This window comes from Notamacropus eugenii, chromosome 1 (assembly GCF_028372415.1).
Source record: "Notamacropus eugenii isolate mMacEug1 chromosome 1, mMacEug1.pri_v2, whole genome shotgun sequence".
In the NCBI taxonomy this organism is placed as follows: Eukaryota; Metazoa; Chordata; class Mammalia; order Diprotodontia; family Macropodidae; genus Notamacropus; species Notamacropus eugenii.
Window position 1 is genome coordinate 719149099 of NC_092872.1, and position 24826 is coordinate 719173924.

Consider the following 24826-nt stretch of genomic DNA (forward strand, 5'->3'; position numbering starts at 1 on the left):
TGGCTGAATGAAACAAGGCCCAGGAGAATCCCTAAGGCATGAAACTAGAGAATAAAATCCAGATGGACAGAATTCTTTATTCCAGATTATTTTTTATAAGGTTTTTTAACTGGCCATGAACTCAGTGTACATTTCTTCATCTTATCCAGAAAGACCGCTTGAAAGGTTTTATCATATGCATTGTTGGAAGCTAGATAACTTCTCTTCCCATCCTTCATCGCTCTTCATGGATCTTATTAATAATGAACTTTGTTTTGTATGATCAGCTTTTATTAAATCAGTGCTGGATCTTAGGGATAATTACTTTCTTTTCTAATGCTTTAGCCATCTGTTTGATAGCAAGAGACTAAATTTAAGGCTAGTTTGATGATTTAACAACATCTATTTTTCAGAATTAATTTGTTGGTTCTTTCTGATACTTTATGAAGCTGTTTATGATGTCATGGACTGTTAAATGTCCTTTTCCTCTCTCTTCACTTACCTTGGGCTTCAGTTTCTCCTTTAAAAATGTCAGGGGGTTTTTCCAGCTGTTTCAGATTGACAATTACTCTCCTTTATTGATTTTTTTCCTCTCCAGAGTTTCCTCGGAAATGTAATACAGTTGGACAAAAGAGAAGTCAGAAGGTAGTCCTTGCTGCCCAACATCGAGCTCCCAAAGTCAACTTCAAACACTTTTCAGACTTAAGTGAATATAATGGAATTAATATAGGTGAGAAACTTTATAATAAAGGCAAGAAACCCTTCACTGACCACTCAAACTTTATTCATTGCCATGGAATATATACTCAAGTAAAACACCCTAAACATAATGAATGTGGCAGAGCCTTCAGTATCAGTTCATGCCATCCTATATATCAAAGAACTCATACTGAAGAGAAACCATTTAAATATAACAAACGTGGAAAAAGCTTCAGCAGTAAACAAAACCTAACTGCACGTCAAATAAGTCATTTAAATGTAAGGAATGTGGAAAAACTTTTAACAGTAATCAAATCTTATCTCAGCATCAAAGAATTCATACTGGAGAGAAACCATTTGAATGTAATGAATGAGGACAATCCTTCAGCCAAAAGGGAAACCTCTTTAAAAATCAGAGAATTCACAGTGGAGAGAAATGTAAAATAATTCACAATGGAAAGAAACCTTACTTATGTAACGAATGTGGGAAAGGCTTCAACTCTAAGCAACATCTTGAAATACATAAGATAATACATTCTGGAAGGAAACCCTGTGAACGCAATGTATGTGGCAAACCCTTCTGCAATAAACATTACTTAGGAAAACATAAAAAAATTCATACTGGCAAAAAATCTTGTAAATGTAATGAATGTGGAAAAGCCTTCAGGGAGAAAGGCAACCTTGAAAAATATAAGATGATTCATACAGGTGAGAAGCTCTTTGAATGTAGTAAATGTGGAAAAGCATTCAGCAGTAATAGGTATCTAATTCAACATCAAAAAACCCATACCAGAGAGAAACCCTACAAATGTAATGAATGTGGGAAAGCTTTCAGCAGTAATAGCTACATAATTGAGCATCAGAGAATCCATACTGCACAAGAGCCTTATAAATGCAATGAATGTGGAAAAGTCTTTAGCAGTAATAGGTACTTAATTCAACATCAAAGAATCCATACTGGAGAGGAACCCTGTAAATGTAATGAACGTGGGAAAGTCTTCAGCAGTAACAGCTACATGATTGAACATCAAAGAATCCATACTGGAGAGAAGCCTTTTAAATGTAAAGAATGTGGGAAAGCTTTCATAAGTAATAAACAGTTATCCAGACATCAAAAAATTTTTGCCACAGAGGAGCCATATAAATGTGATGAATGTGGGAAAACCTTCTGCACCAATTCTCTCGTTGAAGCACATAAGGTACTAGTAAAAATATCCATGAATGTACCCAAACATAGACCCACACCATTTCCAAGATATGTATCAACTTTAGGTGAGGGCATAATGAGTCCAAGATAGGAGCAACATCTAAGCCATTTATACTAAGCTATCTTTTCTTCTAAAAAGGCAAGAAACTGTTCCTGAGACTTAATTGTTCCAGGGGGCAATATCTCAAACCATTATGACAGTTTACTGTTCACGTAAGGCAGAAGTGTCAATTATGCAGCCTATCTGGGACACTCTTAAGTGAACCAGATTAAAATGTAATTGGGAAGTATTTAACAAAATCAAAATACAGTTAGACATAGGTCATATTAATATGTCATTTTCTAAGGTGGAATGCAGCCTATGGGATCCTTCTGTACAGATTAGTGGTCTCTATTTTTATCTGAGTCTGATACCACTGATATAAGGCATAAAAAGTCCTGTGCACAAAGGAGTTGGGTTCTCAAGACTTCAAGGACTCTACAGTGATCAGGCAGATCTCCATGTGGAGAGGAAGGGAACTGAACAATGCTGACTCTTCATTAAATGCCATTCCCATGATATTGTTAATTAAACTTCCTCTTGTAAAACATTATGGTGCATTAGTGTCTCATTTCATTCTGATCCTAAGCTTCAGCCACTAGATCTGCCTGAGTGAGGCCAGGCTGAGAACATTTAACATATTGAGAACTGAATTGGAATAACTTCATAGCTGAAGTTGGAGAAAGGCAGAAGAGGAGAAAGGGATCTTATTACCCTCATATAGAAGCTCTGTACCCTCCACCCCAACACTGGTTGTATTTCTGACTGCAGACCCCAAGGCCTCCTAACAGACCAGGGCTATTAGTCCCACCATCTTGGGGGGATTAATTCAGTATATGTTTAAGGCTGTTAACATGAGAATAAAGATACTTCAAGGTATCTTCTTTCTCGTTAACTTAGTAAAGTTGAATCACCAACTCAATGAAAATCTAACTCTCTGCCCTTATTTGCCAACTAAAAACAGATGTGAATGTTTCCTGGGTTTTTAGGAACCATATCCTTAATGCAAAGGGTTAACTTATTGATGCAGTCAACTTTTATTTTCAGTTGCTTGGGTTGAAACAGGCCATTATAAATACTAAGCAGATGGTGACCTATGCTAAATTGTAAAATATTGTTGGTTGAAATGATATAACCTTTTATTTGGGGATTTAATTGTATGATTCAAGAACTGTTGTGAGTGAAGTGCTTGAGACTCTCTGTGGCTTTTAGAAGAGGCTGTTAAGAACTGTACCATGTGGATTTTATTAAAAATCTGTAGCTCAAGGAATAGGAGGAGACAATGGAACAATCAATGCTTTGGCTCCCCAGAATTCCAATGAACTTTCCAGAAATGGGGAACAGGACAAATGGACTACATTTAATTTGTTGTGGACAGCAAATATTTAGGGGCGAAAGAGTGTAATGAGATCAAATGGGATATTTTTAAAGAGCTAAGCACATAGTAGGTGCTTAAAAATGCATATTCCCTTCCCCCTAATAAGAGTAATCAACTGAACCTCTCCTCATTTTTAAATCACTCTAATCCTTGGAGATTAAGCTCATTTTTTCTCAGAGGCAGTGAAACTGTCCTTGATATTTAACTGGCTGAAGAAACTAAATCTTGGACCTTGACCATGCTTCCTGGTTGTCTGAGTACAAAAACATATGACAGGATAGAAGAGGTTGGAGAACCTCCCTTAAGTTTCTGACCACATACCAGCATGGGAGGACTATACTATGTTGAATGAATCAAGGCTCAGTTCTTAATTAAGATGCTTTGTCAATACTTCATCACTTAATTTTCAAAGTGTGGTGCCCACCTGGGTCTGGCCTATTACATGTCATTTCTATATACATCTAAGACATGGATAAAATTATTGAACAGAAAATGACCAGAGACAGCACCTGGTATTCCACTAGATGTCCCTCACTCAAAGTTGACATCAGCTAGTTACCACTCTTGGAGTTAGATCACTCAACTAAATTCTGAATCTATGTAGCTAGACTACTGAAATGTCTTAAATCCTTAATCTTATCCCACAAGATTTGGATCAGGGGTGGGGAACCAGCGTGTTGAGGCCATATGTGACTCAAACCATTTTGAACAGCCATCACCTGAGAAAGGCCTAAAACGTGGATTGGACGATCAGAGGAAAGACATTTTTGACCTACTCTGAGCTTAATCTACCATAATGCTTTGTGCTCTCTGGCATAATAGACATGCTTTGCTTTGCTCTCTGAGTGAACTCAAAATGCTCCCTCCTGTATCAACAACTCCAAGGTCAAATGAAGCCAACCATGGGTATTCTTTTACCAAGGAAAAGATGCCTTGACCCAGAAACTATCTTGAATAATGGGGCTTTTCTTCTCTTGATATTCTTGGTATTCTATAGACACTTTACATTATAGCATGTCACATTAATGACAAAAGAAACAGGCATCCTAAGCAAGGAAGGGCTGGAGTGGTGAGACAAAATTCCCTTTGTCTATCCTTTCTTGGGCTCCTTTTCTACAATAAATTCCCATGCATATCCCTAGACGCATGTTCCACAAGCCCTGAGAAAGAAACCTACATGTGCAGCCTAATTTTGTCTTTCTTAGAATGAACTCAGTAATGGTTAACAGTCTCTAGGTCCTCAAGCGTGCCCCTTTGACTACATTTGGGTTCTTGAGGACCTACAAGGTCACATATAACCCTGATTTAGATCAGTCACCTTTATGAGTAAACATTCTAAGTTACATCTAAATTTTCATGCCTTCAGGAAAAAAATTCATACTGTATTCTGCATTTTGGGTACAAGTTTGCCACAAACTATTTTATTTAACATTATTCTAATATCTAAGCATTTCTACCCTGAAGAGAAATAGGTCCAAACTTGGCATAGTTCCCCCATGTCATTCAACATGTATCTCTATCTCAAGACAACTGAGGTGACCTTTGTAGGAATCTTCAATAAGCAAAAGATCATAATATAATAAAATATGGTTTGGGGGTGGGGTAAACGTTCCAAAACAGCCTACAATACTCAGATCCTTCCTAGACCACCCTTTTCAAGTGTTCTCCTGGAGTAAACAAAGGAACCTCCTTCCTGCTATATCACTGTGTAAATAAATAAAACTGTTAATAAGTTAAAATAGTTGATGATAAATGATAATTAAGCACCCACTATGTGTTAAATGCTAGGGATACCAAGAAGGGTAAAAGACCATCCTCCTCCTGGAAGAGCTCACAGTTTAATGAGGGAGACAAAATAGAAATAACTATGTACAAACAAACCACATCCTTGATAAACTGGAAATAATCAACAGGGAAGGCAGTAGCATTAAGAGGGAAGGCTCCCTGTGTAGAAGGCCAGACTTTAGCAGGGACCTGATTTTAGCAGGAAAGCCAGGAGTTGAGATAAAGAGAGAGAGAGCATTCTGTCCATGGGGCAGCGCCAGCAAAAATCTCCAGAGGTAGGACATAGAATGAAATGTTTGAGGACTGCATCACAGAGAATGTGGTGTGGTGTAACATGTGAGCAGACTGAAAAGGTGGTGGGGGGAGCCGGTTAGGAAGGGTTTGGAACGCACAAGGAGATTGTATTTGATCCTGCAGGAAGGGCAAGACCCTAAAATTTAGGGCAGCTAGAGGATGCCATTGTGCACAGAGCCCCTAGCCTGTAAAGTCAGGAATACTCATCTTTCTGAGTTCAAATCCAGTCTCGACACTTACTAACTGTATGGCCTTGGGCAAGTCACTTAACTCTGCCTGCCTCAGCTTCCTTATCTGTAAAATGCGCTGGAGAAGGAAATGGTGAACCACTCCAATATCTTTGCCAAGAAAATCTCAAACGTGTTCAGGAAGAGCCGCAGGACTAAACAGTAGTAGCAGTAGTAGCAGTAGTAGTAGCAGTAGCAGCGGTAGCTGTAGTAGCAGTAGTAGTAGCAGTAGCAGCAGTAGCAGCAGTAGCAGCAGCAGTAGCAGCAGTAGCAGCAGCAGCAGTAGTAGCAGCAGTAGCGGTAGCAGCAGTAGCGGTAGCAGCAGCAGCGGCAGCAGCAGCAGCGGCAGCAGCAGTAGCGGCAGCAGCGGCAGCAGCAGCAGCAGTAGCAGCAGCAGCAGTAGCAGCAGTAGTAGTAGCAGCAGCAGTAGCAGCAGCAGCAGCAGCAGCAGTAGCAGTAGCAGTAGCAGCAGTAGTAGCAGCAGCAGTAGCAGTAGCAGCAGCAGTAGCAGCAGTAGCAGTAGCAGCAGTAGTAGCAGCAGCAGTAGCAGTAGCAGTAGCAGCAGCAGCAGCAGCAGCAGCAGCAGCAGCAGCAGCAGTAGTAGTAGCGGTAGCAGCAGTAGCGGTAGCAGCAGCAGCGGCAGCAGCAGTAGCAGCAGTAGCAGCAGTAGCAGCAGCAGTAGCAGCAGTAGCAGCAGCAGCAGTAGTAGTAGCAGTAGCGGTAGCAGCAGTAGCAGCAGCAGTAGCAGCAGCAGCAGCGGTAGCAGCAGCAGCGGTAGCAGCAGCAGCGGCAGCAGTAGCAGCGGCAGCAGTAGCGGTAGCAGCAGTAGCGGTAGCAGCAGCAGCGGCAGCAGCAGCGGTAGCAGCAGCAGCGGTAGCAGCAGCAGCGGTAGCGGTAGCAGTAGCAGTAGCAGCGGCAGCAGCAGCGGTAGCAGCAGTAGCAGCAGCAGTAGCAGCAGCAGCAGCAGCAGCAGCAGCAGCAGCAGCAGTAGCAGCAGCAGTAGCAGCAGTAGCAGCAGCAGCAGTAGTAGTAGCAGTAGAAGCAGTAGCAGCGGTAGTTGTAGTAGTAGTAGTAGACATTTACCCAGCGCTTCAAGTTTTGCGAAGCACTTTACCTTTCTCTTTGATCAATCCTGGGAAGTGGGTGCTGGTATGATGTTCCTCATTTTATTGATAAGGAAACTAAGGCAGCTATTTGAATACTGTCTCCCCACTAGAATACGAGCTCCACCGCAGGGACCACGTTTTTGCCCTTTGCCCTCCAGGTAGTTAGCAGGTACTTGATAAATGCTGAGGAGCTTCAAGGCAGGGTAGCGCATGCGCGCCAATGTACGCTGGGGACTTCACTTCCCAGAATCCCTCATGAGCTTCCGCGCCCACCCGATCCTCCCTTTGGGCGGGGGGAGGAGCCTGCGCAGTGCACCTGCGCATGGGGGCGGGCCCTCCAGCCTTGGACGTGACCGCAGCCCCCCAGCACGGCTGGCGGCTACGGAGGCATCCGTCCCCAGGACTGAAGAGCAGCAGCGTCACGCGCTGGGGAGGGGCCAGGGCCGCCCAGGGGCGGAGGCGGCGGCTTGACCCCAGCCCTGATGCTGTGTGACCCCGAGTCGGCCAATACCCTCTCTGGGCCTCAGCTGCCTCCGCTGTACGATGACAAGGGGCGCCCGATGGCGTCCGCGGCCCCTTCCCGGCCCGCCTCGATGACCCCCCGATGGAGGGAGCCGGGCCCGGGACGGGTCTGGAGCTGGAGCTGCAGCTGGTGCAGGGTCAGCGTCTCCAGGGGGACCCTCCTCCGTCTGGGGGACAAGGTGGGCACGGGGCTGGGGGTTCGGGCCGGTCCCCGGGCCCGCGGGCCTCCCCGGCCTCCCCCGTAACCCATGTGTCTCTCCCAGGTCTGGCTGGTCGGGACTCCGGCCTCGCCCCAGCGGGGAGAACAGCGGGTCCGGAGGGCGTGAGTGGCGGCGACTGGACCCTGGGCCCTCCCCACGTGAGTGACGCCTCGTCCCCTCCCCCTCGGGGCGGGGCTACCCACCCCACCCACCCCCACTGGGCCCCGAGAAGGGGGGAGGAGGGCCCACGTGAGTGACGCCTCGTCCCCTCCCCCTCCCCTCAGGTGCGGGGCCACCCCCGTATCCTCCTCCTCTCCTCTTCCCCCCCAACTGGACCTGGAGGCCTGAGGGAGGGTCCACGTGAGTGACGATCATCCCCTTCTTGGGGCGGGGGCGGGGGAGGCACGTGAGTGACGTTTTGTCCCCTCCCTAGGGGGTGTGGCCACCCACGCCCTCTGCGCCCCGAGACCTGGGGGCTGGGGCCATGTGAGTGACGCCTTTACCCCCCCCAAAGGGCATGGCCATCTGCATCCCCCTCCCCCACCCAGGCCAAGGTGGTGTTTTCCTGACCCAGCCGAGCAGGGAAGGAGCTTAGACAGAGCCTGTCCTCCCGCCTCTGAAAGGAGCTCCAATACTCCATATTATTGTGACTTATCATTATTACTACTTCTGAACCCCATTTTCCAACATTTTTTACCAGCCAAGACGGTTTAGTGCACAGAGTATTTGGTCTGGAGTCAAGAAGACCCAGTTGAAAATTTGGCCACAGACACTTAAAAATGTATTTTATCTTTGTGACCCTGGACAAGTCACTTACCTCTGTTTGCTTCACTTTCTTTATAAAACGGGGATAATAATAGCACCTACCTCTTAGAGTTGTGTGAAAATCAAATGAGATCAATTTATGAAGAGCACGGGACCAAGTACATAGTGTTACATAAATATTAGCCATTATCCTTTCTTATGTCCACTTTTGAATAGAAGTTACTGTGTATTTAAGTATATATGATTTAATATGAAATTTCTCATCGAGCTCTTCATAAAATTTCTGTCTCAGTTCTGCAGAGATGCTGGTCCAGAAGTTGCAGTTATCTTTTGGTTACAGACATGTGTATATGTATGCATATAAAATTAATTGGTCTTGAATTTGCTGTTTTGTATGAAATGAAGTATGTATCTAAACTTTTGTTCTAGCAACGTTGATTAAGCAGTGACCATCTCTGTTTCATTTGAGTTTATAATTTTTAGACAATTTCTTAGGACTATAATCAAGTTTTTTATAATCTTATTTTTAATAATTCCTTATGAACGTAACTATAAACCTTATTGAATTGTTTCATCAAGTTTCCAATATATCTTATTTTTAATTTCTTGTGAAGATAACTGTAACTTTAACAAAAATACAACTTACAATTATTTGCATTTGAATGTAAGAATTTTGTTATGTAAAAATGTTATAACAAATCATTTATTTTGTCCATATCTCCTTTCACCTTTCCCCCATTCATTCTTACTTTGGCATTTGTGTAATTGTATTCATGGTCAACTGTCTTTTTCTGACTTTGCGTTCTTTGCCTTATATTTTTCAGATCTTTTCAAGTTTGTTTCTATTCCTAGTCCTTTTGATTTTAACTGTGTATTGCATAGCGAGGCCATCTCCAATTGTCCCAATCTGTATCTTGCCACTGAACCCAGATGGCTCCTGAGGTGAGAGTGAGGCTGGTGACTTTGCAGGGCCCTTCCTCACTTAAATTCAATCCACTTGCAAGTCATGGCATCACCTTTCTGATGTCACGGTCCTATTTGAGAACACAGGACCAACAACAAAAACCACCTTCCATCTACTCTGTCTCCGTGTGTGTATGTGTGTGTGTATAGACACACACACATATATACCTTATATGAACTTAATTAATCTTTTGTCTCCCTCATTAATAAGTATACTTTTGGAGGACAAGTCCTCTGTTTTGTTCAGTCATTTCAGTCGTGTCTGACTTTTTGTGACCCCCATTTGGGGTTTTCTTGGCAAAGATACTGAAGTGGTTTGCCATTTCCTTCTCCAGCTCAGTTGATAGATGAGGAAACTGAGGCAAACGGAGTTAAGTGACACAACTAGTAAGTGTCTCAGGCTGGATTTGAACTCAGGTCTTACTGACTCCAGGCCCAGCACTCTATCCACTGCATCACTTAGCTGTCCTTTGCTTTTGCCTTTCTTTATATCCCCAGTCATCCTGATGTCTGTCTTTCCACTGGACCTGGATGGCTCCAGAGAAAGAGTAAGGCTGGTGACTCTGCACAGTCCTCCCTGACTTAAAACCAGTTTCACACGCAGATCATGAGGTCACCTTCCTGATGTCATGGTTCTCTTCAGGAATGAAGAGCAGACAACAACTTGTATCCCGCAAGATGACTTGCTCCTGATTATTCTGCCATTCTCTAAGCGTTGGACGTTTCAAGCGCCTTTTTTTGTTTTGCTCCAGTTACTACTAGTTGAATACGCAGTTTTTTCTCCCCTGTAATATCTTAGTATATTCCTAATAATGGGACTAATGGAATAAGAGTATTCTACCACTCTAAAATTTATTCTGTAGTTTGTATATTTGTTCTTCCATGCCCCTGCCACCACTGAGTTTTTATCATTTTAAGCTGTTTTTGCCATTTTTATTTGTGTTAAATGGTCCCTGAAAGTTTCTCTTTGTGCTAGTGAGTTTGAGCATTTTTGGTGAGGCAATAATTTACAGTGTTTATACTCTTTTGTGAATTTCATTCACATTCCCTGACCATCTATTTATTGCAATTGGGTTTTGCCCTTCAGTATTTTTATACTTTGAAATTTTCTTTCCCCAGAAGAGATACCTTTCCTTACATTGCAGAACTAGATGGGGTATGAAACATTGTGTATATTTTCTGATTTTCTTGTCCTTTTTTATGGGGAAAATTTGTGTGATATGAAAGCAAATGATGTCAATACAATTTTTAAAAGTATATGTGCAAATACAAGAGCTAGTATTATGTGCAGTAGAGAAAAACTGGAGGCTTTCCTATTACAAACAGGACTAAACAAGGATGTTTGTTCTCTCTACTATTATTTGAAAAGCTAGATTTAGCCATTAGACAAGAAAGAAATGAAAAGTGTACAAATTGGCAAAGGAGAGAAAATGATCCATATTTGTAAGTGACATAATGCTTTACTTAGAAAACCCCAAAGAATCAATGAAGAAACAGATTTGAGTTATAGATTTAGTAAAATTTAGTAAAATAATAGGATGCCAAAGGATCCACAAAAATTCTGTACTGTCCAAGAGAATCAAGAGGATATGATGATAAAAGAAATTCTATTCAAGTCAGCTATAAAATAAAGTATCTAAAGGTTAATCTTCAAAGACACATGGAGAACTTATTTAAATACTACTACAAAACAGCCTTTACTGAACTAGAGGAAGACTAATAATGAGAAACATTCAATGTTCATGTTTGCACCATGCAAACATAAAAATGATACTGCATAAATTAATTTTTAGATTTAATGCTATGCTAATAAAGCTACTAAGATGATTCAAAATAGAACTAGGCAAAATAGCTTAAAGGCATTTGGAGAAGCAAAATATCTAAAATTTTAAGGGGGGGAAAGGAGGAATGAAGGTGTCATGGCATGACCAGACTTAAAACTGTCTTATAGGGAAGACATAATAAAACAATTTGGTACCCATTGTAACATGGAACAGTCAATCAATGGAACAGACTTGATTTTAAAAAAGGAATAAGTAGCAAATGAAAAAGTCCAGTTTTGAGAAAAGCCAGAAATAAATTAGTTGGGTATATGACTCCCCTTTTGACAAGAACTGTTGGGAAATCTAAAAGGCAATTTGATAGAATTAGGTTTAGAGCAATATCTTACACTATATTTTACAGTAAGTTCCAAATGCATGATCAACCTAATCGTAAAAGATCATGTAAAAGAGCTAGAAAAAAATAGAATGAATTAACCATGGAACCATGAAAGTCAGATTTTTTTAATAATATATTTTCCTCAGCTGCATGTAAAGATAATTTTTAACATTCATTCTTTAAAAAATTTTGAGTTCTAAACTTTCTCCCTCCTTCCTTTTCCTCACCCCTGTCTGAGAAGCAATTTGATATAGGTTGTACATATTAAATCATGTAAAACATATTACCACATTAGTCATGCGAAAGAAGACACAGACCTAATATTTTAAAAATACAGAAAGTGAAAAATAGTATGCTTCAATCTGTATTCAGACTCAATCAGTTCTTTCTCTCATGGCAGATAGCATTTTTCATCATGAGAAGGGAAGAATTCTTACCCAAAAAGGGATAGAGATAGAGGCAGTAGAAAGGACAAAATTGACAATATCAGTTACATAAAATTTTTGTAGATATGAAATTAATGCAGATCAAGTAAAAAGAGAAGCTAGTAGGAAAACTTTTAATAATTATCATCGATAACAGTAAAATATCCAAGATTTATATAGGCCATTAAAGTAGCTAAGAAGTACAGTGAATAAAGGGTTGGACTTGGAATTCAGAAGATCTAAGTTTGACTCTTGCTTCTGATTTACTAGCAGTGTGACCCTGGACAAATCAGCTAACCTTTGTAAGCTTCAGTTTCCTCCTATATTAAAAGGAATAAAAATAGCACCTATTTCAGGTGGGGACCAAATGATAATGTTATTATTAAATATCATTTATATAAAATGTTTTATATATGTTGTCTCATTTGGCCAAATGAGGTAATATGTTAAATACTATATAAATGCTAGCTCATAGTTATTTTTAGTGAATTCACAAAAATACATAAAAAATAGCCTTTTCTCAATTGATAAGTATTCAGGGATACAGTCAGAATTTTCAAAGGAAGAATTACAAACCACCAATTACCACTGAAATCATATTCCAAATCACTAGTAAAAGGAAATATATAAAACAATTGAGGTTTCTCTGCAGTCTCCTCAAACTAGCAAAATAAGTCATGTTTTGAGGGTCTTCTGGAAGATAGTCACAACAGTATTCTCTTGGGGAAGCTGTGAATTGGTATCACTGTTGTTTGAAAAAAGTGACTAAACTGTTTATTCCCTTTATTACAGCAATCTTTTCTGCTGAACATATACCAGTGGAGGTCAAAGACAGAAGAAAGGCTTCATATATGCAAAAAATGTTAATAACAGCACTTTTAGTGATAGCAAAGAACTGGAAACAAAGTTGGTACCCATCAATAGGGACTGGCTGAACAAACTCTGGTTTATTAACATAATGGAATGTTACTGTGCAATGAGAAATGACAAACGTATTCAGAGAATCATAGAAAGATCTATATGAACTCCTGCAGAAGGAAAAGTACCAAGAGAACAAGATACAGATTGATCACAACAATAATGCAGGAGAACAAATTGAACCCAACAATGTAAATAGAATACTAAAAGACAGCTGAATTCTAAGTAGTTGTTTAAACAAATCTTGGTCTCAGAAAAGATAATGAAGCATCAGAGAGGGAGCTGACCATGGATTTAGAAGTTTGTAGACATTTGTAGACACTGTAACTATGTTGTCCTATGTTTCTTAACTTCCTTTATTTGTTTCAAGAAGAAGGTTTAATTCTCAGGTTGAAGGAAGCAGAGCAGAGGAATATCCAGAAATGACTGCTATATCAAAACACAAAGGATAAATAAAACTTCTTTTAAAAAAATTCTTAGATATTCTTTTTCTTGTATATTTGCCATATTTTCCCCAATTTATTTTTTATTTCTATTTTATTGTTTTCCTGTGTAGAGGTTTTTCATTTTTAAGCAAACTAGTGTATCTACCCATAATTACTTCTATTTGTTTAGTAACTAAATGTATCTCCACTGTACATTTTAGAGAAATTTATTATTCTCTCATTCTCTCTGTATTATTATGGTTTTTGTCTATACTTCATCCTGAATTTAATATGGTATATATTGTGAGACTTGGATGTAAATTTTAAATAAAAAATGCTTTATCCCTTTTTAAATTTTCCATAGGTGTTTTACTAACTCTTTTATATATAGTTTCATGTCATGTGTCTCTTTATCTGTTTTTTCTTTTGCCCATTATCACTTTTGATTAAAATTTCTTTGTAATAATTTTCAAAGTCTAGAAGTACCTTTTAATATTCCTAATTTTTTTTGGCAAGTTAAATTTCTTATTTAAGGATGTGGAGGGATTGTGTACTAAGCACAATGCCTGGTGCTTAGTAAAAGCTATATTGAGTATATAGAAAAGCAAATTATTTTTGTAGCTTTATCTAATTTCTTCCTACCTTGCTAACCTATTTTTTCAATTTTTTGTTGAGAAAGTTTGATTTTCTGGTTATGTTGTCATAATACATATACAGACATATATACATATTGGTGTCATGTATGACATTATCCAGTAATATTAGAAAGATATTGTATGCAATTATGATTCTGATTTGTATGAAGATATTGATGCTAAAAAATGGGCAGTGAGTAAAAGAAAAGACATCTACATGAACCCTAACCAATTTCTGTAAATAGCATCAGTCAGTCTTGTTACAGAGAAAAGGTAAAAACAGCTCAGAACCACCTTAGCTAGCAGTCACTTAAGTTTACTTGTCAAGCAGAATGGCAAAGCTGCCAGAAACAGTAACATTTTTAGACTAGAAATTCTCAGGATCCTCGTTTTCAAGACTCCTTTACACTCTTAAAAATTATTGAGGGCTCAAAAGAGTTTCTTGTTTATGTGGATTACATCCAGAGGTATGCTGGAGCCCGTTGGGACTTGTACTGACTCAGCCAGTAGTTAAATTTTCAGGGTAAGCATTTAAGCCATGGAAATCAGCAAAGGGTTACAAATCATACCTTAATTTATTGTTTTTTAAATTGTCTGGGCTTAAGAAAGTGATGGGAGAAAATATTAATGTGGATGACACTTGGAAGTTATGTCTTGGTGTACATCTCCCTATTTCTCCTTCCCCCTCCCCAAGCTGGTTGTTAAACATTACCAGCGCACCACTGGTTGCATCTACGCCATTTTAGAAATTGAAAAGGATACATTAAAATATTTATTTAAAATAATATTAAACTCATTACATGGTGATATTTGTATATCTTTATGAAAACTAGTTTCCAAAACAAAATTGAGTGAGAAGAATGGCATTGCACCTATTTTTGCAAATCTCTAATGTCTGACAACAGAAGAAGCCAAATTCTCATATCCGCTTCAGTATTCAGTCTGTTGTGATATTGTTTTAGTTGTAGTATATGAAAAAGATCTAGCTTCACACATACGAGGGAAGGATAGGAGTGTGCCAATAGGCAAATAATGTCTTGGCATTGCTATGAAAATAATATCCCTTGACAGGGTCTTGGGGCCCCCCAGGGATCCTCTGACCACACACAGCTTCTGTTTTAGATTTTAAAAGCAGTAAAAAACCATAATTGACAGTTCAGAATGACGGAAGGGATATGAGTCTGCAGAAAGCTGTAAAAGCCAATGAAGCCTGGTTTTCCCAATAGTATTGAACAAACTGAAAGGAGGACGGTGAATACAAAGACTGTCAGTTGTCCTACAGAAACACTTTTCAGTCTTGATGACAGTGGAACCACCCTCGTGAACAGCAGCAAATCAATCCCTGCTGTGCTACAGGAAGAAAGGAAAATGGCATTAACAATGAAAGCAAGGAGATCAGTCAAACGAATTCGGTATTTAAAGTTATTTCTGTGGACATAGGAATGCTCCTGGCAAAATACATTGTGAATAGCTTTTTCTTAGTTTATACTAAGGCAACAGTGAGCTCTAAAAAGGAAAGGTCAGGCTTGGGCCTACAAAACAAGAAGCACAGGATCATTTATATGTGAACTAAAATAGACATGATGAAAAAGAAAATTTTATTAGTCCTCTGATTATCAGCATCAAGCTGCCAGAAAACAGGGAGCCCCTTGTATGCCAAAGATATTCACCATGTTCCTGAGAGATGAATTGTACAGGGTCCAAATGACAGAAGAATTCTGTATAAATAAATGGTAAGGTCTTCCAAATTTGTGTAACTGATACTGGGTTGAATGCATCAAGGCCCATAATACCATATATTCTTTTCAATTAACTACATAACCATTTAGAAGAGATGGCCCAATGAACCACATATGGAAAATCAAATGGAGGAAGACTACCTATTAGTGAGTTTTTAAAGAAAAAAAAGAGGAAAAGTGAGCACTACTGATTAATGCATTGAAAAAGTCTTTAAATATAAGCAATATATAATACCTGTGGACCTCCCACCTCCATGAAGGGGGTGCAGTGAGAAAATCCTTTCATATCTCTTTGCTCAAGTCTTACTGGATCTTGGTAGTTTTGGGTGTGTGGGTGTGTGTGTGTGTGTGATTCCATTATATTCATGTCTCACAATTTGTTCAGTCATTCTCCAACTGATAGGTGTCTATTTTGTTTCCAGTTGTTTACTATGACAGAAAGTGCCACTATCAATATTCTGGAAGCCACTATCAGTGGCTTTCCTTGAGGATAAGCCCAGTAATGGAGTCTCTGGTTCAGAGGGTATGGACATCTTAGTCACTTTATTTGCATAATTCCAAATTACTTTCAAAACGGTTGTTCCATTTCATAGCTCCACCAACAATGTATATAGTGTTCCTGTCATCTTTCAACCCCTCCAGAATTAAGCATTGCTAATTTTCTTCCTCTTTGCCAATTTTCAGAGGTGAAATCTCTCGGTTGTTTTGATTTGCATTTCTCTTGTTATTAGTGTTTTGGAACTTTTTTAAAACAAGGTTGTGAATACTATTTTTTTTTAAACTGCTTGGTTATATCCTTTGACCACTTATCTTTTGGGGAATGTCTGTCAGTGGGTGTTTAGTCCATCTGTACGTATACCTAGGACAGGTACTTTAAATGGACAGGGAACTGGGTCTAAAACTGAATAGGAATGAAAGTGTGATTAATTACATATTGAAAATTGGCACTTTTAATGATGCCATCTTCCATCTTGGTACTTTTGCACAGGCCTGTCTCCTATGCCTAGAATGTACAGTCTCATTCCCCTACACTTCTTAGAATCCTTAATTTCCTTTGAAGCCTGCTGGAAAGCTGCTTCCTACATAAGTCACAACTAGGTCACATGGTAGATAGAGTTCTGAACCTGGAGTCACGGAGCCTAAGCTCAAATCACTTGACCTCTGTGTCCTTCAGTTTTCTTATCCATAAAGTGAGGATAATAAATAACACTTACCTCCGAGCGTTGTTATAAGGATCAAATGAGAAAATATTTGTGGTGCACTTTGCACATCTTAAAGCACTTTAGAGAAGCTAAATAATGACATCCTTGATCCCTCCAGCTGCTAATGCCTCCTTCCAAAGTCATCTTGTGTAATGTAGGTGTACATATTGTCTCCACTGATAGAATATAAATTATAAAGGATAATATATAAGCCTAGAAGCGTAGGTTGGGCAAGTTTTGATGGATTTTAAATGTCAAAGAGAGGAACTTAATTTTGATTCCAGAGTTAATAAGGTGCCATTGGAGTTTGAGTAGGGAAATGACATAGTCAAATTTGTGCTTTAGGAAAATTATTTCAGTGGTTATATAGAACAGATGTGTCAAACTCATAGCCCACTGCTGCAAACAGACATTAATTTGTAGTTTTCTAAATCAATATGCACCCAAAGGGATCTATTTCTATTTGAGTTTGATGAGGATGAAGTGGAGCAGGAAGAAACCTGAGGCAGGAAATTTGTAAGACTGACCTTGAGTCATACTGTAAAATTATTTACAATATAAAGTCTGTTATAAAGGGAGGAAAATGTAAGTAGAGCCTCAAGAACCCTTGATAGAATGCTCTAAACCCTTCAGTATCATTCCATCTTTGTGTGCCAACTTCACGTCTTCTTTCCTAACTATCTTCTTGTGAGCAACCTTGCTGCCTAAACCAGAAACCATTCCTTGAGTATTCAGTCCTTTCACCTCACTGCTTATACTAAACCCCAGGACCTAGATGTCCTGCTCAGTGGTGACTTCAGTGTCCCACTCCATCTCAGCTCAGCTGCCCACTTTCACTCTGGTCATCTGCTCACCAGGAGCCTTGTCTGCCTACATGAGTCCAGTGTTCTGTCCTCTCCTGCTCTCTAGTTCTTGAACCATACATGTTCACATCTATCTGATATCATTCTTGGAAAGGATATGTCAATATACTCTCTTATGGCTCCAGTCACTGTTCCTGTAATTCTCCAAACCAAAATAATCCTCCATGACCACCATTCCCCTGCATGTGTTGTCTTCCTCTTTGAGAAGGTAAGCTTCTTAAGAGAAGAGACTGCTTTTGTTTTTTCACCCAGCATTTCCCATAATTCTTGGCCTTAATAATAAGTAAGCCTTAATAATTGCTTCTTCATTCATTCTTGGTCCATGTAAGGGACAGACTGTGTGAAAAGAAATGTTTTTTGATATTGCAGAAATTACTGACATTCCAAGATGTGGTTGTCGATTTCACTTCGGATGAATGGGTGCTGTTGGAACCAGCTCAGAAGGACCTGTTCAGGGATGTGATGCTGGAAAACTATGAGAATTTTGTCTCCCTTGGTAAGGATGGCTTCTTTCTCATGAATCATCTGACTACTGAGATTTCTTGACATTCTTTCTTCCTATAGGTTATGGCATTTCTGAAAAAGTGCTTCACTGAGTTTGAACTTTGTGTATGAGGATACTCTTAGGATTATATGTAATGTGGAAAGATTCCTAACTCTTTTGGTATAAAGAAGTGCAGTGTTTCTACTCTCTTAGAATCTAGATGAAAGGTCTTTGCTTTGTATAAGTGGTATTCAGAAGCATCACTTGAGCATTCTCTTGAGGAGAATAGTTTTCCCACTGTATGTTTCTCCACTGAAGTCCCAGTGTAGCCACTGGCAGACATGAAAATTTCCATCTTCTTAGGAGAATGTGTCTAAATGGAGTAATTTTCAGCCTAATTCAGACCTTGTTTTCAGTTGTGCTCCTTGGTGGCAACACAAACTCAATACATAGCATGCTTCAAAGGTCCTTTCTAGTATTCCTTAGAGAAAAAATAAGTTCCTTAAGGACAGGGACTGTCTTTTGCCTCTTTTTGTATCCCCAGCACTTTAGTACAGTGCCTGGCACATAGTAGGCATCCAGTAAATGTTTATTGATTGAATATCTGAGATTGAATTCTGAGATGTCTTTCCATTCTCAGCAATTTCCTATTGTTTCCCCATGAACAGGGTTTCCAGTTTTCAAAACAGATGTCATCTCCCAATTAGAGAAAAGAGAAGCACCAGAATTGCCAGCTAAAGAAGTTCCAAGAAGCCTTTACCTCGGTGAGTAACAGACACCAGGCAGACAGGTAGGATCACAAGCAGCAGCTCAACTGGTCAGTTAGGGTGCATTACCCTGAAATGTGAGAATGGCCCTTCTTCTTAAAGGCCACAAACCATGGAAGGACGTTGCTGATTGCTGTCCCTCTGGAGCTATCACCTTTCCTCTGAAATATCACTGTCCTATACCCCTTGACCTCACATTTTCCTCTAGTCTTAGAGGAAGAGGTGCATGGGGTTTTTTCTCTGATGTTAACTCTTCCTCCTTTCCTGTGATTATTATTTTTTAGTCTTCTTGCATCTTCAGTGCCCCTTTGTATTAAGGTTCCCCACAGATGTCTGATCTTTACTTAAAAAAACAAAGCCTTTGCTTGTTCCTTTTGTCTGTTTTATCCATCTTTTACTTAATTTTCATTCACTTCTAAACCTCACAAATACATGATCTGTGCCTTTTCTTTTCATTCTTGTGACTTTTTTTATTCCTTGAAATTCAGCAGTCTGCCTTCTAGTCCTACTGCTCGGACTCCCATGATACACACACACACACACACACACATACACGTACACATACACACACAGACAGACTAACAGGAGCACATAGATCTACAGAACTTCATGATTTACAAAGTGATTTTTCAAACCTATGGGTGATTAGTGAGGTAACTGAAATCCCTCATCCTTATTATATCATTCCTCTGTATAAGGCATGTGATATCTTTCCTGAAACTATCATCTATTTCTTTTTTCTCTGTCCAGGTAGCCTATAGTGTCCTCCCAGAACCATATCGCCTTTGTTTCTCTTGTTGATCTTTACCTAAAAGCTTCAGTACCTTTGAATCCAAATCATGGTTTCTTGGAGTATAAAGAGTTCTTTCTTCATAAATTGCAACTCCTTGTGATGTTGAAGTAGCCTTATCTCTGTTATTAATACCCAAATGTGTAGGACTCCTTTTATGCTGATATTTTTCCATCAATGTCTCTTGACATTGGACAGAATTTGACTCTCCATTTTTTTGCTCCTTTTCTTTTTTGTTTTTACTTTAAATATTTTCCTCTTTTTTTTTTTTTTGAAGGAGTATTTAATTTTCTCTGTCACCGTGTCAAGTGGAAAGGTCTTTCTTGGGTCTTTTTACTTTTTTCACTTTGAGCATAAATGGCAGTTAACTGACTATGGCAGAAAGAAAAACATAATATGGTGTCTGCAGATCACTGCAAAATTTGGATTGCTTTCTTCCTTTACTGAAGTAAGATTCTAAGTCTCATCTTCCCCATCAATCTTACTGAGATTCTCATGGCCAACTTCTATATCAAAATGCTGTGGCAGCTTCCTTATTGACTATTTCTCTACTCATTGCATTTATCTAAGTCAGCCTTCTGCCTTGATGAATGAAACTTCATTTGTATCATAAGTTTATATTTCATATATCATATACTTATTTTGAATTGCCACATGAATTGAAGCTAAATAATCCTTTACCTCTGAAAGCCAATTAACAGCGTCCTGCCATTGACCATTGTCCAATGCTCTTCTTTGTTAGTATCTCCTTTAAACTGTATACAGAACTGAGCAGAAAGTCTACTAAATGTGATCTGATTAGGACAGAGTATAATAAGATTATTATTTTCCCTGTAGACATTATACATTTTTTAACATACCTTAAAATTAAATTAATTTTGTTAGTGGCTACAAGATACCACTAATTAATATTGAAATTGTGGTCTACTTCAATCTCTTGGATTTTTTAATGTGATTTGCTGTTAAACCAGACTTTCTAAACTTTGATAATTGGTAACAGAACTTCACATGTATCCTTGTTAAATTTCATATTGTTTGTCTTGGCCCATTATTCTAGACTGTTGTGATATGCAAAAATTCCTTTATTCAGTCTTGTGTTCTCTCAGGTGTCTTTTATAAATTTACACCAGCAAAACAGATGAGTATCTGCTATGATTCCATCTAGGGTATTACTAAAATTGTTGAATGGACAAGTAGAATCTCTCTCTACATACATACATACATGTGACATGTGTATGTACATAACACACATAATGCACATATATACACAGGCACATATATGCATACATGCATATGTATATATGTGGGATGTGTATATATACACATACATATATATATATATATATACATATTATATACGTGTGTATGTGTAAAACTAGAAAACATAATCCAGATGGACAAGATTCTTCACTTAAGTATCTTTTTCAGTAAAGATTTTAAACTTTATACAGACACAGTCAGCTGTATTATAGTCCAATTCACATTTATCATATCCAGAAAGATATCTTGAAAAATTCCATCAAATGCACTGATGAAAGTTAGGTATCTGCTATTTACCTCCCTTACCTACCTGTTCATAAGTCTTATTAATGGGAGAAATGAGCTTTGTTTTATATGATTTTCTTCTATTAAATCAATGCTAAGTCTTAAGAGGTTACACGTTCCCTTCTAAATGTTCAGAGACCATCTATCTGTAAGAGGTGAAAAAGTTTTTCTACATATTGACTTCAAGTTTAGCAGTCTATATTTTCCAGAATTACCTGTTTACCCATAATGATAATCCATCCATTTGTGAAGTTCTGAATCATTAGTTTGTCATTTACTTTAAGCTTCAGCTCTTTGTTATAAAAATTTGTTCTATCTATTCTAGAGTGAACATTCTTAATGAAGGAGATAGAATTTAGAACTTAATTAACATAAAGCAATTTTCTTTCCTGACAGAAGACACTGAATATTGACACCTTTTTTTCTCCTCAGATTTTCTTCATGAATGTAGTAGAATTGGACAAAAGTGCAGTCAGGAATCAATCCCTGATGCCCAACAGAGAGTTTTTGAAGTGAATGTAAAACAATATTTGGATGTAATTGACCATGATAGAATCTCAGTAGCTGAAAAACTTTATAAATGTAACAAATGCAACAAACCCTTAATTTACCATCCAAAATGTATTTCTCAACTTGAAACAGATACTCAAGGAAGACACCCTAAATATGACATATCTAGAAAAACCTTTAGCAGTAAACAAAATCCAACTATTCATCATTCCGATGATTCTGGAGAAAATCTATTTAAATGTAATGAATTTGGACAAATCTTCAACAGAATTCAAAGCCTATCTCCACATCAAAAGATTCATAGTAGAGAGAAGTCTTTTGAATGTAAAAAATATAAGAAAGCCTTAAGCAGAAAGGGGAACCCCTATAAACATCAGATGATTCAAAGTGGGGAGAAGTCCTATATATGTGATGAATGTGGCAAAGCCTTTAGCCAAAAGGGGACTCTTCGTAAACATAAGAAGATTCACAGTGCTGGGAAGCCTTACGTATGTGACGAATGTGGAAAAACTTTCAAATATAGGCGACATCTTGAAATAGACAAAATCCTTCATTCTGGAAAAAAGCCCTGTGAATGTAATGTATGTGGGAAAGTCTTTAGTAAAAAAGCTTACTTAGAAAAACATCAAAAAATTCATTCTGGAGAGAAACCCTGTAAATGTTCTGACTGTGGGAAAGCCTTCAGCAGTAATAACTACCTAATTGAACATCAAAGAATTCACACTGGAGAGAAGCCTTTTGAATGTAAGGAATGTGGGAAAGCCTTCAGCCAAAAGGGGCGACTCTATGAACATAACAGAATTCACAGTGGAGAGAATTCCTATGAATGTAATGAATGTGGGAAAACTTTCATCAGTAATCGAAACCTATCACGACATCAAATTATACATACTGGAAAGAAGACATATAAATGTAATGAATGTGGGAAAGCCTTCATTAGTAATAGTTACCTAATTCAACATCAAAGAATTCATGCTGATGAGAAGCCTAAAAAATGTAATGAATGTGGAAAAGCCTTCATCAGTAATCAAGACCTATCACGACATCTAATAATCCATACTAGAGAGAAGCCCTATAAATGTAATGAATGTGGGAAAGCTTTCAGAAGTAATAGCTACCTTATTCAACATCAAAAAATCCATAATTTACAGGAGCCCAATAAATGTTATGAATGTGGGAAATCCTTCAGCAGTTATAGCTACCTACTTCAACATAAAAAAATCCATACTGGAGAGAAGCCCTATAAATGCAATGAATGTGGGAAAGCCTTCATTAGTAATAGCTATATAACTGAACATCAAAGAATCCATACTGGAGAGAAGCCCTTTAAATGTAGTGAATGTGGGAAAGCTTTCATCACTAATCGAAAGGTATTACAACATCAAAGAATCCATACTAAAGAGAAGCCCTTTATATGTCAAGAATGTGGAAAAGGCCTCAGCACTAAATTATGCCTAATTCAACATCAAAGAATCCATACTGGAGAGAAGCCCTACAAATGTGATGAATGTAGGAAAACATTCATTAGTAATCGAAATCTATTACGACATCAAAGCATCCATACTGGAGAGAAACTCTTTGAACTTGAGGCACCCTTCTACACCAATTCTTTCCTTGATACACAAAATAAAACTAATGAATGTAGTTCAAAGTTCATGAGAGACTTCATATTGGAAATAAACTGTTCAGATGTAATAATGAAGGGAGAGGTCCAGAAAATCTCATGCAGTCATGGAATTTCAGAATTAGAAGACTCAGAGATGATCTAGTCCCACCTTTATTTGACAAAATCCTTTGTGCAAAATAGAACAAGTTGTTAAGCAACTTTTGTTGTAACAATTCTAATGAGCACACTTATAACTGAACATTTGACTTCTCTTTGGGATAATTTTAGTTATTAGGAAATTTTTTCTTACATCAAATCTAAATTAGCCTTTTTGCAATTTATATCCATTCTCTTGGTCATAGTCTGTCCAAACAGAAATGACTAATCCCTCTTTATTTTAATAGCTCTTCAAATATTTGCTCATCTCATATGCCCCTGATACATCTTTTTTTCTTCAGATGACATGTCCCCAGTTCTATTAACTCATCCTGTGATATGAATAGAAGCCCTTTAGCTTTCTGTTCACCCTCCTTTCTGCACTCTTCAGTTTAGCGATGTTCTTTCTACAATTGACAGTATTCCTAATTGTGACATTAGACCTATACTATCATCTCCATTACAATGGGTAGTATGCCTCTTTTAATATATTTTCAGATTGAATTAACCTTTTTTACTGTCCTTTTACACTATTTGACTCCTTTTAAGTGTGTCATCCACTAAAATCTCTAGATATTTTGACCTTGGTATGCTAAACAGCACTGGAGTCAACATAGATCCCTAAAACTTTTTTTTTTCCTTCTAGGTTCATATTGAGCCATTGACATGAAATGAAATTGTAATTTCTTCAGTACTGCAGAGTCAAAGTATTAGATTTTTTTCTCCAGTTGCAAGTGGTTGTTTCGAGAGCAAAATGTGACTAAAATTCTTGTCTCTCTTTTTGATCATATAAAGCTGCTATTTAATGATATTATTCTAGATGTTGGGGAGATTATGTAAAATATGGTCCATGACGATGTATCCTGAAAGGTATGACACGTTTTAAAATAACTATAATATAAACTGGCATATGAGATAAGCCTGTATGTAGTCTAAAATGGGAATTCATATAACTGCTTCCTGAACCTCCAAACTTCTATGTAGAACTGAAGTTCCTAACCTTTTCTGCCTCATGAATCCCTTTGGCATTCTGGTAAAGATTATGGAACAAACCCTTCTCAGAATGATGTTCTTAAATTATAAGCATTTCATAAGAAACCAATTACACTGAAATAGATATTTAAAAAAATTAAAATTCACAGACTCCAGGTTAAGAACTCTTAGTGTAGAAGACAGTGGATTGTTTTGTTTTGTTCTAATTCCCTAAAGAGCATAATCCTATAATCTAGCTTTCTAGCAGTGAAGGGAGATTTCTGGGGCAGCACCAAATTTGAGTGTAGCCTCATGGGTAACTCCAATTTCAGGTGTTCTTGAGTTGTGGTTACAAATACTTTGACCATCCCACCGGGCAAGTATGAATTGGATGGTATTGCCAATGTGGTGCTTTCCTTCCAGTTGTGTCTGTGATTCTATGATAAAGTTATCTTAACTTCTCC

At 38.3% G+C, this 24826-nt stretch overlaps 2 protein-coding genes across 4 annotated transcripts; both read left to right on the top strand.

Annotated features, from left to right (window-relative positions):
• Positions 1 to 929: 929 nt before the first annotated feature.
• LOC140520089 (uncharacterized) lies at positions 930 to 7208 on the top strand (the record flags this gene model as incomplete). Its single annotated transcript, XM_072633750.1, is given in 3 exon segments — positions 930 to 1877; positions 6874 to 6937; positions 7057 to 7208. Coding segments are annotated over 3 exon segments (1164 nt in total), but the record flags the coding sequence as incomplete, so codon positions are not given.
• Positions 7044 to 24204, top strand: LOC140521600 (uncharacterized). 3 transcript variants are annotated; one of them, XM_072636814.1, is made up of 5 exons: positions 7044 to 7374; positions 7501 to 7595; positions 17902 to 18028; positions 18685 to 18780; positions 21551 to 24204. In XM_072636814.1, the coding sequence occupies exons 1-5, from the start codon at positions 7320 to 7322 to the stop codon at positions 23395 to 23397; spliced, it is 2220 nt and encodes a 739-aa protein (XP_072492915.1). In that variant the 5' UTR covers positions 7044 to 7319; the 3' UTR covers positions 23398 to 24204. The 3 variants fall into 3 exon arrangements, with proteins under 3 accessions (XP_072492915.1, XP_072492914.1, XP_072492916.1); XM_072636813.1 differs by having other exon boundaries at positions 7047 to 7416; XM_072636815.1 differs by lacking the exons at positions 7044 to 7374; positions 7501 to 7595 and adding an exon at positions 7609 to 7797.
• Positions 24205 to 24826: the final 622 nt, after the last annotated feature.

Excerpts from the sequence above, each read along its gene's own strand:
- LOC140521600 (XM_072636813.1), top strand. The coding sequence starts at position 7,320 with ATGGAGGGAGCCGGGCCCGGGACGGGTCTGGAGCTGGAGCTGCAGCTG. Across the intron at positions 7,417-7,500 it reads TCCTCCGTCTGGGGGACAAG|GTCTGGCTGGTCGGGACTCC; the intron begins GTGGGCACGGGG and ends TGTCTCTCCCAG. Across the intron at positions 18,029-18,684 it reads TGAGAATTTTGTCTCCCTTG|GGTTTCCAGTTTTCAAAACA; the intron begins GTAAGGATGGCT and ends CCCCATGAACAG.